The 20143-nt window shown below is 38.8% G+C and overlaps 1 protein-coding gene across 2 annotated transcripts in view; it reads right to left on the bottom strand.

The window, feature by feature from the left end:
• Positions 1–5060: 5060 nt before the first annotated feature.
• The window catches only part of LOC126267760 (ER membrane protein complex subunit 1), a 124252-nt gene continuing 109169 nt past the window's right edge, over positions 5061–20143 (bottom strand). For both annotated transcript variants that reach the window (XM_049973067.1, XM_049973074.1), the window contains 5 exons: positions 12104–12302; positions 11824–12021; positions 6188–6313; positions 5851–6084; positions 5061–5735 (listed from right to left, as the gene is read on the bottom strand). In XM_049973067.1, coding sequence (XP_049829024.1) covers positions 5575–5735; positions 5851–6084; positions 6188–6313; positions 11824–12021; positions 12104–12302 — 918 coding nt within the window. In that variant the 3' untranslated portion in view covers positions 5061–5574. The remainder of the gene's footprint in view (positions 5736–5850; positions 6085–6187; positions 6314–11823; positions 12022–12103; positions 12303–20143) is intronic.

Here is a 20143-nt window from a genome sequence, read left to right as displayed (position 1 = left end):
CATGGTCCATTTTCTGTGAGGAGAAGACACCTCACTGGTTAGGCGTACAGAGCGACATCAGCAGGTTATAAAGACCTCCCAGTGCACAACGATTCTAGGTTTGCAAGAATGCAAGTGTGATCACACCACTATTTTCACTCAAGATGATGTGACACCATGTCACTGTCAGGTGAAAGATTTTCTTCGAGACATCTTCGGTAATGCCCATCATCCCCAGGCAATTTCAAGATTTGTGACCTTGCAGATTTTTTTTTTTTTGCAGTTATGGATGACTTGTGGCAGGGGAATAGTCTTTGGACAGGCAAGGCAAATTTTAATCTGCAAAGTGCCACGCGGCACCGAACTGTCACATTGTGCAGGAACATCCACTGCACTCAGATTATGTAATTGTGTGGCGTAGTTTCACAAGCTCCTCCATTCATGGTCCATTTTCTGTGAGGAGAAGACACCTCACTGGTTAGGCGTACAGAGCGACATCAGCAGGTTATAAAGACCTCCCAGTGCACAACGATTCTAGGTTTGCAAGAATGCAAGTGTGATCACACCACTATTTTCACTCAAGATGATGTGACACCATGTCACTGTCAGGTGAAAGATTTTCTTCGAGACATCTTCGGTAATGCCCATCATCCCCAGGCAATTTCAAGATTTGTGACCTTGCAGATCACCTGACATAAATCCATATTACTTCTGGCAGTGCAGTTATCTGAAAGATCATCTATCAGAGATGTATACAGACACTTTCTTATCTGAAGGATAATGTATGACATATCGCTCTGGTTACATTGGATATGATGCATTCAGCTGTGAACCATGATGCGTTACAGATGCAACATGTTGCTGAGTCAGGAGATCATACTGAACACACATGGCAACTTATGACCATGTCCTAACAAACGTGTCAGAACCACTGTTATTGTGTGTTTCATCATTTATCCCCTTTTCCTGCACCCATACCACATTCTGACTGCTTACTGCACCATCTTTTCACCCAATGGCAAAAAGTGGGACTATTATTTTTTTCACCATGTTTTATAAGTGCACTGATTTGTGAATGTACCTATGAAGTTTCAGCATCTTACGATGTATGCAGCCACCACTGCAGAACTTGAGACAACGTCAATTTAATTATAACCTCTCAGTATTTTAGTAGTGGAAATATCTAGTTACAGAATTGTTTAATCACCAAAAAATGGTCCTTACAATTTTCCTTAAGTAACTTTTTCTCAGCCCAGGATAAACATATAACAATAGCATGGGTTTGTTTTGAATGTGTCTTTTGTGGTTGTAAGAAGCTATAACCACTGTGACTGTACCATGTGATACAGATTTTATAAAGATGATGTAAATAAAATAGAAAGAAACTTCCACATGGGAAAAATATATTAAAAACAAAGATTCCAAGACTTACCAAGCGGGAAAGCGCTGGCAGACAGGCACATGAACAAAACACACAAACACACACACAGAATTACTAGCTTTCGCAACCGATGGTTGCTTCTTCAGGAAGGAGAGGGAAAGACGAAAGGATGTGGGTTTTAAGGGAGAGGGTAAGGAGTCATTCCAATCCCGGGAGCGGAAAGACTTCCCTTAGGGGAAAAAAAGGACAGGTGTACACTCGCACACACACACATATCCATCCGCACATACACAGTTTGTGTCTGTGTATGTGCGGATGGATATGTGAAGTGAGGGGAGAAAGTACGGGACAACAGTTTCCCTGCTTATCAGAAATTAGCACATCATCTTGGAACAATGTTGTTGTCAGTGAACAGAGTAGGAGCTGCTTCAAAGAACAATGATGAAAATATGTCACTTTGGTCAAGAAAAAACTATGTTTGTCCAGGTCACCTGCAAATCCAACTCAATAATTTTACTTTGTGCATAATATGAAGAACTACTCACAATTTTTACATGAATAAGGTATTCCCCGCAATTAGAAACCTCCACCTGAAACTGATAGACAATATGGCAGATTTTCCAATATTTCAATCTCTAGTCTTCTAAAAGTAATTAAAAGCCTGGGACTCCGTTTCACAAAATTTAACAGAAAACCGGTGCTAATGGGGTCTGTGACTGCTGCATCCTGGCACCTCCCTTAGAATAATGTGAGAGCTACAAATACTGTGCTACAAGATCATCTTTACAGACATGACCTGGTGCAGAACAATGAAGTAAGGGTTGCAAGAAAATGTGGTTGATTCTTTAGAAAATAGTTTTGACAACTATAATCAATACCAGGATACATTCAGCAAATTTATGGATGGCATGGAGGGTTCAAGATGCCTCCTGGAGCTGGGAAACACTTCATAATTTTACTCCTCATGAATGAAGAATTTCTAGATGGCACAAAACTTTATTTTATTGGGAAGAAAGGAACCAGAGATTACCACAATGAAATGAATTCATCTCATTAGGAAAAATGACTGAAGAAAGTCCTCAGGCCGGCCACTGTTACAGATCAAGCACCATATCATACAATGGCCAATTCTTCAACTACGAACCCGAGCATGTAACTGCTGATATCTTGGATAGTATCAAGAATATTTCACTGCCACCTGGAGTTGTTGATTTTAGCAAACTTGCCAAGGCTGACACTCTTAGCCAGGCCTTACTATCAAATGTCAGAAAAGAAACTGGAACGATCAACTAAACAACTTCGATCAATCATAAAACTTGTTTGGTTGCAAGTGGCTCACTGCGAGCTAAATCCAATTAAGCTCATATGGGCTTATGTAAAGAGAAAAGTACCAAAAACAAATAAGTCTAACACATTTGGAAATAGTAGAAGTATGAAAGCATTTAACGCTTTATGCTGAGACCTGCTGTGATGCCATAACTCCGAAAAAAGTGTATTAAACATGCAAGGAAAGTTGAAGACAACTAAAGGGAGAAAAGTAAACTATCTGAAAATTACCCTCATAGGGAGCCAGTCATAATAAACACAAATGAAAGGAGTTTGAATTCATTGGAACATTTGATTTTTCTGATGAAAAATTGTACAGTATGGTATTTCTAAATGAAAATAAACTATTCTGAAAGCTGCCATTGGACGTCCAAAGCCCTCATGAAAATGGATTTTTGTACAACAAAACAGAGCCTGAAAGAAAAATAATGCTCTATTTCCCAACGCTAAATCTCTTATAATGAGGGTTCAAATTGCTCTAAGCACTGTGGGACTTAATATCTGAGGTCATCAGTCATCTGATTCCACTACATCACCTGATTCCACTACTGTGCACAACATGCACACAATCACTCTTCAATACTACTTTGTAAGGTCAAATTGGTCGTAGTTTCTTAAAATCACAAGAGAGACCTTTAAAACAAACCCACACTTTCTGTTATACATTTATCCAGGCTGAGAAAAAAATACTTTAGAAAAATCATGAGTTTTTAAATTTTTTTTTTTTTTTTTGTGAAGTTGAAAAATTTTGATTTCTAGTACCAACATATGTGCCTATGACTATTTTGATTTCGTTAACGTTAGAAAATATATTTCTAGCGATATAGATTTGAAGTGAATAGTTCCTTGTGAAGGCACCCACAATCGAACAATCTTTATTGCCATTTAAAATAAAAAATTTACGCGCTATGTATGTGTAGTGTGTGTTCTGTCGAACATGTCTGACAGAATGGAGACCACATATATAGCGTATATGTAAGCTTGGCTGCTACAATGTCCTCAGTGTGGCTGCACAATAGGGTCTGAACTACTTGTGGAAGTATATGAAATGCTGTGGACAAATGAGCCAAATGGACTGGTTCACTACTTTTTAGCGTACAATAATTTGAGAACTTTTGTTGTATGGAACACACACTGAGATAACTGAAGCAGTTAAATGTGACCACTTGTGCAAGGTAATTCAGGTTCGAGTCCTGGTTCAGCATAAATTTTCAACTTTCACCACTGAATTATTTCAATGCTCAGTGGCGACTGATGTCAGTACCCCTCTTAAAAAAATATATTTTGAATTTTAAAACCAAATTTCTCCATATAGCTCAACACAGAATGAAAAGGAAAACATTAATGTAATTCATTTTGTGACTGGCCCACTGGTTCTCCAGCATTCCCACTGGTTCTCCAGCATTTAAAGCCTAAAATCAAGTCATAAATACGGTAGTAGTCCTTAGCCCTTGTGCTACTTTGCCAGACACAGTGTAGCTTATTCATGGAAAATGGTCAGTTGTAAACTTGATCATTATTGAAACGGAAGTCACAGGAAAACTACTTTACTATCACACTGTGGCAATGGAAAAATTGAATGGTGTATCTTGGTTTATGTTACTAATATCAACTGAAGTACTTGCCAGCCAGATATACATATTGTGCCCTGGTTGGGAGATTTGTGGAACATTTTACTAAGTACCACACAGCAAATGTTGTCACATGTTCTTGTTGCTCCTTACCACAGAGTAATGCCATTTTGGTTGACAGTTGGGTGTTAATACTTCCCAGAAATCCACTGTAGCTGTAGTACAATGATAACTGTTGTGTTCAATGGAATTCTTAAAGGCAGCAAATGCAAAGAGAAATAAAAAAATGTTTTAATGATGTCAGCAAATTTATGTGGCACTGTTGTAACACCACTTGCAGCTCAGCATCTAATTGTTAAAAATTCTCTACATTAAGGTCTGATTTTTTGTAGAAACATTTCATACAACTCATTTCCATATGCCACAAATATTTAATGTACATCATTCTCATTGCCCTTGTCCAGGCATAAATCACATTTTGAAATTCAAACACCAATACAATGTGAATAGAAAATAAAGATGTAATTCCTAATTTTCAATTTCTTTGATTAAAATTATATTACAGTGAACCGCATGTTGATCAGACTTTCGACTTTAAATGGAATGTGTGTGTGTGCGCGCGCACGCCCCCCCCCCCCACACACACAGACACACACACACACACACACACGTAAGAGGAGGAGAGAGAGGGGGGGGGAGAGAGAGAGAGAGAGAGAGAGAGAGAGAGAGAGAGAGAGAGAGAGAGAGAGAGAGAGAGAGAGAGAGAGATGGGGGGGGGGGGGTGATATTTACTAAAAAGCAGATGCATTACATAAGAAATTTAATTGACAAGATATGTACACTTCAGTCTGTATAATGGAGTCAGAAATTGTAGAAGTCAATCCTGCCTGGATCATAACCACATTATTTTACACACTGAATGCAGAATCTTGGTAAATATTTTGTTTTCAACTTCTGAAGTGGCATAATGTGATGCATAGAAAAAATAAAGACAACACATACCACATAAAAAAACATATATTCACAAACATAACAAAACAAGGTGTAGCTACAGTTGTGTACACAAACATGTGATGGCAGATGCACTCTAATTCAACAACTTGAATAAATTAAAATATTCAATATAAATATCTTACATTATGTACACCATTGATAACAGTGAAGTACAGTAAGTAATCTTATGAAGAAATACTGAGATGTTGGTCAATGAAATCACAAGTCCATATTTGTATGTCATTTGTATGGAGGTAATCAATTAATTCAGTTCATTATGGTTAAACAGTTTACTGAAACACCAGTTCATTGTGTTTTTAATTATTATTTCCATGCCAGCTTCAGAGCCTTTCTTGATGCCAGCTTCTTTGTCACATATGATGCTACAGCCAGCCCTAACAGAACTGCAGTGATAAGTAAATGATCAAAATCTTCCTTCAGAAGATCAAATGTTTTCGAAGGAGCAACACGAGTGTAAAACAAATCTGAAATAATAAAATAATTTCATAAACAAAAATACCAGCTACATCTACTATCAAAAGATTTCATTATTTAACATATTTATACTTTGTTCAAGTGTAATTTGCTAATTAGTCATACCTAGCCCATATGCTAATATAAGGCAAGTTGATTCAAGGCCACTTGGAGCAGTGTGGATGCCCCTTATTCTTTGGAGTGTTTGATTATAATTGATGATAGCATCTGGTGGAATAGGTAGTTCGGGCATATATGGAATGACGCCTTCTTCCCTCATTTCTGAAGTAACAGTGACAGGCCGGCGAGGATCAACAAACAACCATGGCAGTTCCAGAATTCCACCAGTAGCTAAAGCAACTGAGTGAAATAACTTTCAGTGAGTAAATTTTCTACACAACACAAGAGCTTCCTTTATTTGTTGAGTAAATTAAGTTTATACATATAAAATATAATGACTAACCTAGAATATGTTTGCTGGTGATGCCTTTTTCAGTTATTGTCTCTTTCAGTGCTTCAATATTACCCGGTAAAATATATGCTTGCCTGTCCACAATTGGCTGAATTGGAGCAGACAGAGATGAGAATGCTGAAAATTATGATTAGCACTTTTTAAATCCTCTAAATAAACACATAACAACAAATCAATTATGAAACAAGTTTCCACTCATCATTAAATAGGTGACTGACAAATTAGTTGATAGTGTCTATACCATTAGAATCTACTGCCACAATAAAAATGTAATCATTTTGTTCTTGCAACTTAAGAAGGAACAAATTTTCTCTTAATGATGCATTACATGACAAAAATCAAACTGTAAGCTAGGCTGTGTAGAGAAATTTAGCATTGATGGGGCTATGGCAGCAGATGAACAATGCGAGTGTTGTCACTAACAGTACATCATCACCTGCAGCACCCCTCTTTGGCTCGTGAGCATATCGGTTGGACTTTAGACGAACAGAAAACCACGGCCTGGTTCAATGAGTCCCAATTTCAGTTGGTAAGAGCTGATGGTTAGGTTTGAGTGTGGCACAGATCCCACAAAGCCATGGACCCAAACTGTCAACAAGGCACTGTGCAAGCTGACACTGTCTCCATAATGGTGTGGAAGGGACTGGGAAAACTGAACCGATCACCGACTCTAAAAGTTATGTTTGGCTGCTTGGAGACCATTCGCAGCCAATCATGGATTTCTTGTTCTCAAACGGTGATGGAATTGTCACGGGCTATAACTGTTTGTGATTGATTTGAAGAACATTCTGAGCAATTGAGAAAATAATGTGGCCTCCAAGATGGCCTAACAAGAATCCCACCGAACTTTTATCGGACATAACAGAGGTCATTCTGTGCACAACATCCTGCACCAGCAACATTTTAGCATTTACGCATGGCTATAGAGGCAGTGTGGCTCAATATTTCTGCAGCGGACTTCCAATGGTTTTTTAGTCCAATTCATATCAAGTTGCTGCACTACACTGGATAAAAGCAGGTACACACAATATTAGGACATATTCCATGACTTCTCTCACTAAATGTATACTTAACACAGCAAGTCTTTTTATCAGATTTTCACTAATTATACAAAGCCGTGTAACAAACTGTAAAGTGCCAAATTAATAACAAATGGTATGGAAATAGACAACAATCACACAGAGGTTTTACAAACCTGCCTTTGTGACTACTGGCACTAAAAATGCATTTAATTTACCACACAAATATCATTTATTCATTTTAAAACATTGCCAGTGGTCTGGAATCAACCACATTTACAATCTCTCTCTCTTTTTCCTTTCCAAAAGTGAATGAAGTGTGCCTATTTTACTTACTGCATTTTTGTTTGATTTACACTTGCATCTAGAAATGCACTTCACTGGTGATTTTGGTCTAGTTTCACTCTGGCTTGTACCACTACATATTCCTGACATAAAACATTGCATCACTAATGTATAGTAATCTGACTAAAGGTATTTCTTTGTACTTAGTATGTGTAGGGTTGCCAACTTATCTGCTAGATTTGTTTTTACTTTATCTCAGACACATTATTTTTATTTGGTGTTTGGCTTATACTACATTGTTTTATCTGTGTTTATATAATTACGTAAATGGTATGAAGAGGTACTGTGGGAGTTAATCATTTAGATAGAATGGGTTTGAGGAGGTTCAATGATTTCGTATAGTGTTTCATTCTCAATATTTATTTGGCCATTAAGCAATTGTTTACTGTGTGTTAGTGCTTTAGTACATATGGTAATCTTCTTGAAATGCCAGACAATGTGTCTTTCTATTGCTTTTCTATTGTGCTTGGTCTGCAATATTACAGGTCAAGGAGACCAGCAAATTTTGAGTGGTTTGTACTGTGTTTCCACGCTCTGTTGCAGTCTGTATACATTGTGTCAAATGCCTGCCAGTAATATCAAAGTAAATTCTTTATCGGTCTCTGCAACTGATCTGGTAGATCCCAGATTGTTGGCGACTGTCTCGTTTTGATTTTGGTTTTGGAATGTGTTTCTGTATTGAGTTCATGATTTTTACGCAAATAATCATAACCTGCTTATTGGATTTATAACCTATTCTGCATATGAGTTGAATGTAAAAGAAGTTAAATATTTATGCCCTCACAACTTGTTTTGTTTAGTACTTACACTGATCAGCCACCTTTGGCATGGATTACAGTGGCGACGTGTCATGGCTGGAAAGCAATGAGGCATTGGTAGGTTGCTGGAGGGACTTGGCACCATATCTGCACGCACAAGTAATCTAATTCATGTGTATTCCAAGGAGTGGGGCAATGAGCTATGACGCCACATTCAATCACATCCCAGGTGTGTTTGATCAGGTTAAGATTAGAATGAAATTTTCACTCTGCAGAGGCACATTAAAACTGTGTGCCAGACCAAGACTCAAACTCAGGATGTTTGCCTTATGCGGGCAAGTGCTCTACCAGCTGAGCTATCCAAGCATGACTTACGAACCATCCTCACAGGTGGTAGAGCACTTGCCTGCGAAAGGCAAAGGTCCCGAGTTCGAGTCTCGATCCAGCACACAGTTTTAATCTGCCAGGAAGTTTCATATCAACACAAGCTCCGCTGCAGAGTGAAAATTTCATTTTGGAAACATACCCCAGGCTGTGGCTAAGCCATGTCTCAGCAACATCCTTTCATCCAGAAGTGCTAGTTCTGCTAGGTCTGCAGGAGAGCTTTGTGAAGTTTGGAAGGTAGGATATGAGATACTGGTGGAATTAAATCTGTGAGAATGGATCGTGAGTTGTGCTTGGGTAGCTCAGATGGTAGAGCACTTGCCCACAAAAGGCAAAGGTCCTGACTTAGAGTCTTGGTCTGGTACACAGTTTTAATCTGCCACGAAGTTTCGGGTTCAGATCTGGTGAGTTGCAGGGCCAGCACATCAATTGGAACTCACTACTGTATTTCTTGAACCACTCCATCACACTTCTGGCCTTGTCAGAAGGCGCATTATCTTGCTGAAAAGTGCCACTGTCATTGGGAAACATGATCTTCATGAAAGGGTGATGTGGTCAGCTACCACAACCTTGGCTGTGACGGTGCCTTGCCCGAGCTCCATTTAAACCATGGATGCCCATGTGTATGTTTCCTGGGACCGATTACCTCAGCAGTTTGGTCCCTTAGGAACTCTCACACACATTTGTATGTTCCCTAGAGCATAATGGGATTGCCAGCAGTACAGGTGCCAAGGAGCTGTTTCCCTGGAAGATGAGGGACTCACGCCCTCCCTTCAGCATGATGATGGAATTCATCAGACCATTCAATGTTCTGCCACAGTGCCAATGTCCAGTTCCAATGGCCACATGCCCATTTCAGTCATGGTTACCAATGTTGTTATGTTAACATTGGCACATGCATGGGACGTTGGTTGCAGAGGCCCATAGTTAGGCGTGTTGGTGCACTGTGTGTTCAGACACACTTGTACTCTGCCCAGCATTTAAGTCTGATGTTCATTCCGCCACAGTTTGCTGCCTGTCGCACTTGACTCAATTGCGCAGCCTATGACATTCGACATCCTAATGAGGAATGGCCGCCCAACCACATGGCATCTGTATTTGGTTTATTTTGGTTTGACGTGTGTTGAAGACTCACATCACAGCACTCCTCGAATGCCTGATAAGTCGTGCCGTTTCCAAAATGTTCATGCCAAGCAAGCCTCCGAACCATAACAATTTGCCCTTGTTCAAACTCAGATAGATTGTGTCTACATGTGGACAGCACATTCACTGGTACTACATGAACAGTGCATGTGTCTGACTAGCAGTCATTCCCTGCCAGGTGACACTGCCATTGCCTGGATGGATTTATATTGATAATAGGTCAATGGTCACAATGTTCTAGATGATTAGTGTGTTCCTGTATTCTCAGTGTGTCTACCTGTTTATGCTGGTGTGGTTCAGTTTGTTTAATATTGAGTTGTTTTCTGTTTCTTCATTTTTGTATGAAGTTTATCTAATAGGGTTTCTTTGTCCCCATATTTAATGCTATCTTTTTATAGTGGCTATATGAAAGGTATTTAGGGTTTGTGAGGAAGGGGGATTTTATTGAGTCTGTTCAACAAATGCCTAACTGCAGCTTGTTTATGATCCAAAGGTTTGGCGGTGACTGTGCTTTCTTATAAATTATATTCAGATAGTTGAGCTTTTCCCTTGCTCTCCTTCAACTGTACATTTAAAGTTCTCATATCCTGTATGTACAATCTGTAACTGTTGTATTTCGGCCCAATTTAAGAGAATGTAAATAAACATCAATGGTGCACCATTTAGTCATGTTCCACATTAGGAAATGTGTAGTGCTATTAGCCAAAATGAAACTAGGCCAAAACATCTGGGCCAAGCAAAGAATACTTGATACATGTGCATTCAAATGACACTTTCAGATGCAAGCACACATCAGACAAAAATGCAGCCGTAAAAAAACACACTTCAATTACTTCTGACGTGAACTGCTTTCCAATCTAGAAACAAATCAAAATTGTAAATCTGTGCAATTTCAAAACAAGATTTACAACACTGTACACGAGTAAAATGAAATGTATACATTAGAATAAATACGGAGTTTTAGCAATCACAAAGATGGATTTGAAAAATTCTAAGTTCATCCACAGTGTAATGCCTCCTCCTATACTAACGTTATACGCTTGGCACTTTTATGCCTATGTCAGATCTGCAAACAGTCGTACATACACAGATAATCCTTTGTCTGTCCTACATGTTATTTGTGCTTATATGTGGTTTTTCTATTTCCTATTATTGCTGTTGTTTTTGCACCAACTATTACTGCATGTAGATTATACTTTATACCATGTCTATTCATGACCAAGCCATATATAATTGTATGTGGCACATGATTTATGCTACTTACAATGATATGTATCCACATTCATTATAAGTAATCACTATATGTTCTTGAGAAAGTGTACTTCAATGCAGTTGTAGAGACTTCGTATTTTTACTTTCATTCAATTCTGGTGTGTTGTTATATTTTGTAGGTGCACTTGAGAATTAGTACACAATCGAAACAGGCTAGTACTGCTGAATGAAATACTCATTTAAAATAACATCCTGGTGGAAACGAGGTCATTACTTACTACAAGACAATAAAAAATTGGACTGACCCAAAACATTCGACAGTTCCTTCATTTATTAGCTTAGCTTATTTGTAGATGTGACTGTGGTGCTCTAGTGGGTACAATGGTACACTGAAGGTACTGGGTTCAAGCCCATGAAGGAGTGTGAATTTTTATTGATTCCAATCCCTGCAGTAGAACCCATTTCCATTCTGTCTACTATGAAATTGGGTGCCAGGGATCTTTTCTGTGGGTAAGAGGCAGTTGGTGTGATGGGCTCATCGCTCTCCTCTTCATAGTGCCAAGGGGGACAAAAGGCTGCTCTCTACCTGCAGTCAGGCCAGAAGCCCATTCATAAGTTGAGTGCCCTTGAACTTTGCATATCTGTAGATGACTGAACACCCCCACGCCATTATGGAGGGAAAAAAAGAAAAAAAAAAGTTTACAAAACTGGATGACAATTAGAACAACATAAATGGCAATATAATTATGAAGTTTCAATACAATACCTGTTGTATTGCTTTGCACCTTTCCTTCATACAATTCAAGGGTGACAATCTCAGTCCGTCGAGACTTTTCACTGAAGTAACTGTAAAGCACCCAGTTCTCTGAATGTACTACGTACACTGGTTCACGTGCTCTTTTATGGGATGCAGAAAAAACAACTGCACCTGATACAGCATCTACTAAGTAGATGTTCAGTATATCTATAAGAAGTAAGAATATACATAAGTCTTAAATCATTAAGTCAGACCTAGCTACAAATAAATGTATTTCATTGAAACTCACACTTCTGCACAGGATCAAAGCCCTGTGTAGCAACGGCAACAAGATTGGGATTGATGTATTTGTACAGCACACTGCGATCAGCAAGGACACGACCTTGTGAGTGAACTCTCTCCCCAGGATTTTTACCTACGACGGCTATCACTTTCTGTGGACTGTCAACGCAAAGCTTGACCTCCCACACTGCAGTAGCCACAAGACCCTGTAAGTAATATAGTTGTAAATTCAGTAACTAATGAAGTGCAATATCTGTAATAACTTACTACTATGTATGACAATCTATTTAAAAAAATCTATTTGAAAATGCATAAAACATTAAAGTTGTGATCGAAGTAAAGGACTGTATTGTTTTACTGCAACTTCAGTAAAGCCTATTAGTTGTGACCTAGGATTTGATGTCTTCTAATACTTTATTTGTTTCGATATTTATTTTCTGATACTAATCTGACGATGATTATATCAACAGCAAATACAATACCTTGCAGTACACACAATGGTTAAGTCAATGATATAAAATACATTATAAATAGTCTATGAATCGAAGCTTGAAGAGCAACTCAAATTAGTGGCCCAATTACGTGGAAGTTCATTTTCTATTACGTTATCGTGGAAAGCAATACCATGTTTCCCAAGCAATACCCTCTTTCCCACCACCTAAGGAATGATGAAACCTGTTACAATTTTCCGTGTTTCACAATGCTACAGTTTAGTTAACAGTATAATATGACATACATAGTTCCGAGCAACTTCAATATCTTTTTAGGATGATACAACTTTCTTGAAGGGAACATATTTCGAAACATGACACTGGTGTATTCCATGTTTATGCAAGAAACTGAGATTGTTTAATGTAATTGTATGCTCACTATCATAAGCCAATGCTGAGTGGTTGTTCTTGTTTTACCATGCTCTGTGCAGTCTCTTGCTTCAATAAATCTGCCCCCCCCTACCCCCCAAACACAGTTATCAATAGTTGTCGTCCACAGAACAGTATCCATTTTTGCATCCAAGAATTTCCTATTCTACTCCTGAGTCACCAGTAAACCCCCCACCGATTCTTTAAGGAATCAATATCCCATGTTTAAAACATCATACCTTCCGAACTACATGCCATATGATATACTTTTGCAGGTATTCTCAATGATATATGTGGATAGTGTCTAAAAATATGTTGCGAATAGAGTTAGTTGTAAAGAAGTGATAAATTAAAATGCTGTGCCTAATGCTACTGTTTTATTGCGCGAACTGCAATAATAAAGGGAGCAATGAACATTTTTCCATTCACCATTTTGTGGAGGGGGCATCACAATGAAAAAGTTTTTGTTAATGTCTGAAATTATGTATAAAGTTTCTTGGATGTCATTAAGCACTCTCACTGTAAAGTTCTGGTTGAATTATGGTCTGGATATTTGTGCACAATGAGTTATACCTCATACTGCTTCTAGTCATACACACAGTTTCTAACTGTAATATTTGACTTGTCGAGTTAAACCTTTAATGTAACACAAATAGATTACGGCAGAATACTAAAGTCTTAAATTTGGTCAATAACTGTATGAAATATTGAAAATCAAATTTTTGTTGCGCCTGGAACCTGTTAGACATCGGCAGTGAGGTGCAAGATAGAATAGCAGCGGCAGCATATGCTACTTTGCCGCGCTACCCATGCTTAGGAGCTCGCTTCTATCATGAAAATATGAAATCCTCATTTACAAAACAAATGGCTGGTTGTTACGTACGGTGTTGAGACGTGGGATGTGACTGCAAATGAGAAAAAACTCCTTAGCATTTGGAAGGGAAAGGTTTTGCCTAAGATGTATGGCCAGATACACGAGCGAGGAGATTGGCACATCCATACGAAAGCTGAACTAGAACAACTTTTTGAAAAGTCTGACACTGTCATCACCATTAGAATAAGAAGACTGTGAAGGGCAGGATATGGGGTCAGTATGGAGGAAGACAGAACATTTAAGAGGATTTTTAATGGCAAAGCTGGAGGCAGATGATGAAAAGGACATCCCAGAAAGAGATGAGTGGATGGAATTGAAGAAGACATGAAAAAGCTGGGTATCAGAGAACAGAGACAGAAACCCATGGACCAGATAGAGTGGCAGGATTTGAGATACAGGCCAAGGCCCTTCACGGGCCGTACTGCTGAGGAGCCTTCAGATGGGCAACCTGTAACTGGAAATGAGTGACCATGCTCTAGACTTGTCGTTTATGAATGTGTCAGATCTTCATTCACTTATTAGGATTCCAATTGTGCTGGAGTAGTATACGTATGAATTGTCTGTTCATCCATGATTTCAGAAATTTTGATAAAATCTGGAGGAACACCATTCTTATTTTTTTTGAATTTTTCCAATTTTTGTTGAACTTGTTTCAATATACAAAATCAAAAACCTTCAAAATTATTCACCAATTCAATGAGATTTTTCTGAAAATGATGTACCCACAGTTTGCGGTATTAAGCATTTTTAGTCTGTTGAATGTGGAGGGTTTTGGGACATTTTGGTGCTTCATAGGCACACTTGTTCAAATTAATGGAAAGTGAAATGAAGCGATTACTGTACTTTCTTGACTGATGAAACATGAACACGAAGCCTTGCCTTGTGACTATATAAAATGTCACTATTCCTTTAACAGAGGAGCCCCTTCACATGGATAGTATAAATAACAGCATTTGCACTGTTAAAGACAATAAACAGTTTTTCACCGAAGAGAGAATATATTCAAAGAATGCTTTAGTGTTGCACAATTTCAAGAAAATGTATATAATCAAGAAATATATGCGAACTATGTATGATTATGAAATACCGATTATTTTATAAAAAATATTTATTCCGAGTAAGGATGTGAATGCAAAGTCGAGTCCACAAATCCAGAGTACACTGACTTCATCACTTGCCCACTTGAGGGCACTACCAACCTGTCATAGCCATTAGGACTTGAGTGACAAAAAAGTTCTGTATTTTTTCAATAAACTATAGTGTGCCACACCAAAACCCAACTAATAAATGTCTGTTTTCCCAACTAAGAACAATCTGAGCAAAATTTCATCCAAATCTGCCAAATTTCCAGACTCCCTATGTAAGTATATGGTGAATATACGATGTAACAAACTTTCCTGTAGCACAAAACATAGGAGCGTGGCAAGGTAATTCCCAACATGTTAGTGACAACTACTGCTTTGATTTCTTTGCCATTTGCCAATAAATGACCCATCATCTACCTTCTCATGTAAATCAGTTCTGCAAGAAACCTATGCTCTTCACAGTGAATGAGATCCTGATCCATCTGATACAGTCATAGAAAATCCACAATACAGTATAATGTTTGATGCTGATGCGGAAGGAACTGTACGGAAAGAATGATATGGCATTGGATTAGGAAAGATCATGCTCGGGTGGATCATATACTTATGTGCACTAACTGCTCCCTAAGCAGAAAGGCACATGGTTGGCTACAAGAATGCACACAGGAAAATTAAGTGAAGCAGGAGGTGGAAGTCCAGAGTAGGGGAAAGAACTAAGGAAAGGTTAAATGGGTGAGCTAGGCCGGAGTAAAAAGTAACTGGTGGTGTGCATGGGAGGTGAAGAAGCAAGAGAGTGAAACAAGGTGAAAATTGGAGATGGGGACGGACCAAATGGTATGTGTTATGAAGCGGGAGTTGAAGAAAATGACATTGAATTCCTCTCTACTCTTTGCTTTGCTTTGTTCTTTGATAGAGTTTATCAATGAACATACATCCATTTTGCTTGTTGTTCATGCTGTGCGGAGGTTGCAGTATATTTTGTAGACGGTGTGGAGGTTTTCAAACGTGGTCCTGTCTTTAATGGCATAGGAAATTTCAGTGGCAGAGCTAGAATAGGTAGTGGTGGGTGGATGTGTAAGAAAGATCTTGCACCTGAAACATTGACAGGCACATGATCAAAAGGAGTCGGGAGCAGAGAGTCGTAGGGACAAACAAGGACATTGTGCAGGCTGAGTGAGCAGTGGAGCAGCAGTCAATGTGGTATGGAGGGTATTCTTCATTTCAGAGTTTGGAAAGAGTTAGTCCTAAGCCTAGTGGAAAACCAGTTCTAGGTAATATGGAATGAAGAAGAAGGCACTCCTTTGTGGCCAATCATCTAGTGTGCAAGGAGAGCTCGTTATGTGGATAAAAGGCAAAAAGTGATCTGTTTCTGGAGAAGATCAGGAGGGTAGCTTCTGTCTGCGAAGGCTTCAATAACCTTCAGTCTGCTGAGTGTGGGACTGGCTGCTGATACTGCTGCGGCAGCAGACAGTTTTTGTAATGGAAAGGATGGTTTCTGTGGAAATGGAGGCACTACCAGATCTACTATGTATCCCATACTGATGGGCAATACTAAAGTATTGGCTGAGCATGAGTTAGTAAGCTACCTTCATTTCTGGTGGACAGCATTTACTGAGGATTCTTTCAATGAATCTGTCTGGCATCTGCCTTTCTTGTGATTAGTTTTATGCAGTTGTTCCACTTTAAATTGATCTGTATGCATACTCCTAGGTATGCTATGGAATTAATTGCTTCCAGTGATTGATCTGCAAACAAGTAATCATACAATAAAGTGTCTTTTTGTCTATGTATCTGAAATAAATACAATTTGTTTATGTGGAGGGTCAATTGCCACTCACTCTGCCAAGCACTGATACTCTGGAGGTCTTGCTGCAATAGACTCCCTTGGGGTAGGCCCAAAGTTACTTTTAGCTCTGAAGACTTCTCTCCATTCAGAATGACATGCTATGTTCCATTTGTGAGAAAACTCTTCAGTTGTGTTACACAATTGGTCTGATATTCTGTAAACTCATATGTTGCTCATTAGGCAGTGCTGAAGAACAGTATCGAATGCCTTATGGAAGTCAACAAGCATGGCACCAGTATCTACTGCTTTCTTGGTCTCATGGACAAATAGTGTGAGCTGGGTTCCACACGATCATCATTTTTGGATCCCATGTTGATTCCAACAGAGGATGTTTCTGATGTCCATAAATCTTATAATACATGACCATGAAACATGTATTAAAATTCTGTAATATACTGACATCAGAGATGTAACCTACAGTTTCATGCCTGTTCAACAACCTTTCTTGAAAACAAAGTGACCTGGGCTTTTTTCCTGTTCATTAGCAATACTTCAGTCCTTCTGTGCTTTTCTCTGATTGTTAGAAACACTCCAGTCCTCCAGAGATCTACAGTACACAGCTGCTACAAGAGGGGCAAGCTTTTTCGCATCTCTGTGTGGAATTGAACTGGTATCCTTTCAGGTCCAGAAGTCTTTCCTCTGTTGAGCAATTTCAGTTGTTTTTCTATTCCATGGTCACTTTATTTTGATATCTGTCACTTTGTCATTTGTGTGTTATCTTTATCTGTGAAACAGCTTTGGAAAAAAGGGTTTAGTATTTTGACCATTTCTATCTCATCCTCTGCTTCAATGCCATTTGGTCATAAGTGTGTTTGACAGGTGGATTTTCTCCATTTACTGTTTTAAAATAAGACAATGGCTTCTTAGGATTTCCTCTAAGGTCGGTAGATAGAATTTTACGTTTGTATTTGTTGGACACTTCACACCCAGGTCGTCTTATGCTAATTTTGGCTTTGTTTAGCTTTTTTTTTCTGTAACACTATGGCTTTGTTTATATTTGCTGCAAAGTCTGCTTTGCTTCTGTAGCAGTTTTGTACAGCTACACGGGTGTTTTCCAGCCCTCACAGTGTTGCTTGGCATGTATCTGTCTAAAGCGTATTGTACAATGCTCTTAAATTTTATTCCTTCAAACTCAGCCTTGTTAGCACTGTAGACGAAATTTTCATGCTGACCACTCAAGTATTCTGTAATCTGTTTCTTGTCTCTCTTATTATGCAGAAAGATCTGCCTACCTTACTCTTATTTCTATTTACAGCTGTATTCAGTGAAGTTACTGTTTATGAATGAGGTTAGTTACAGGAACTTTCCATACACATTCCTACTGTTAACTAATACTGTATTTTAATTTTCTTTCTCTGAACTGCTATGAGAATGCTATCCTGTATGGCATAAAAAGTGTCTTATCAGGCCTGTGGAGGGATTTCTCTATCCTAAAAAACACATGCATGCCACACATACTCTGTCCCAGTAACTGCTTCCTGCATGTAGTGTGTGCCTGAACTATTAAGTTGGCTCCTACCTACTGAAGAGAGGAGGTTGAGAAATCTGCATCCAAAATAGTAACAAATTCTTATAAAAGACATCATATTTAAACCAGTGGCTGTAACACTTCCTCTATTTCAAGATTGCACTTGATAATGGCCTAAGGCCGAAATTGCACTCGTGAAATAAAGAAAGTGTTACAGTCACTAACATAAATATGATGTCTTTTATAAAGTTCTACATGACTGTGAATCCCAGGTATAAAAAGTTAATCAGTCACAGAATCGTCTGGGTCTCTGGTTTAAGTCTTCCACACAGCTCCAAATCAGTGGACCACAATCAGTTGTGGAAATGACACTGCAAAGTGATAGTTCTACTTTCAATGCCGCAGACAAGATTAGCTGTCTTCACCAAAGCAGCAGGCTGCCTGTAGAAATTGAAGATTGTGTCTGAACCCAGGCAGCAGGCACCATATGTGTCAACACGAGCCATAATTTACAGATGGTTGCACCCAGCATGCTTGGTCACTGCCAGCAGAGTCGCCTCCACATCTTGGGCAAGATTTCCGAGTGAGAAAATGAGTGGACATTGGCCTTTCTTTCCCAACCTGCCTGCCTGAGAAAATCTGTCACCTGCCTAACATAGGAGCTCCCAATGACAAGCAGTTCCACTCCCTGTATTTGTCTAGAACTTTCAGTAAGATTAGCCACAGGTTTAATAGGCAAAGTGTCTCACACTGTCTCAGATGTATATTCACCATTAGGCAGTAGTGGCTTGAGCAAAATTTTACCAGTTAGTATTTTGACACTATGAAGAAAAATTGTCAGTCCAAGCCGATAGGCTACAGAAGCGATGTATGTACTGTTGCTCGAAAATCCCTCATATTCTACTCTTAGTCAACTTAACTGGCATGTTTATGTGCCTGCTCCATGACCTTGTCACTGCTGCAGATGTATTACTTCCACATCTCAGCAAATAAAAAAGTTTCACGTATTTATTATAAAAACCATAAAATATATATGTCTCTTTGTGTGCTGTCATTTGCAAAATACCTCGTTTCAGTATATTGAACTGTTTATGAAATATGAAAATTGTTATGACTGCAGGGTTCCCAATGTGCAGGGACAGAAATGGGCGCAACAGTATGTCAGACATAAAACCCAATAGCTCGAGAGTGGAAACCCTCATCTCAGTTGAGCAGGCTGACTTCTAATTGTATTTCCACAGCTTCTTTGACTGCGGAATACCAGTTGGATGAGACTTTGGCCAGTATCTTAACTATTCAATAATCTACATGGAGTGGCCATTGGAAATACAGTCTTCAGCCACTGCATATTTATTGGGCTGTAGTAGGTGAGTGTATTGCTAGAGTTCAATACATCATTCTTTTATAGTGTACTGTTCATCCTATCTACCTTTTGCCACTCTCACAAGGAATTTCATATACAGCCATCTTTTGCAAAATCAGATCGTCTTCCAAAGATCGCAGAAGAGCTGCTGTCTTGGCCAGTGGAATCCAATTTATGTTTCTTCATTATGCTTGCTAATTTTGATGAAGTATTTGCCACATACAGTAGAAAATCCATAGATGTTACATCTCTTTCTTCTTGTTCTTCTTTCAGTTGGTCTACCATTTTTGTTTGCAGAACTCTCATAATTTGATGTTCTGTAATACAGACACCAAGCACTGTAAAAGAACATGGCATTGAACTCCAGCGAAACACTCACCTACAACGGCACAACAAAATCTCCAGAGAATATGGGGAAGTTAAGTTACTAGCCACAGCCTCTTCTTGCTCGGATTCAGTGGTCGTAGGAGCTGTGGAAATACAATTAGCAGACAATTTGCTCAACTGAGGTGGGTATATCAGGCTCAACAAATTATGGAACCCCCCATTTC

Source organism: Schistocerca gregaria, chromosome 1 (assembly GCF_023897955.1).
Source record: "Schistocerca gregaria isolate iqSchGreg1 chromosome 1, iqSchGreg1.2, whole genome shotgun sequence".
Classification (NCBI taxonomy): domain Eukaryota; kingdom Metazoa; phylum Arthropoda; class Insecta; order Orthoptera; family Acrididae; genus Schistocerca; species Schistocerca gregaria.
This window is presented reverse-complemented; position numbering and strand designations above follow the sequence as displayed.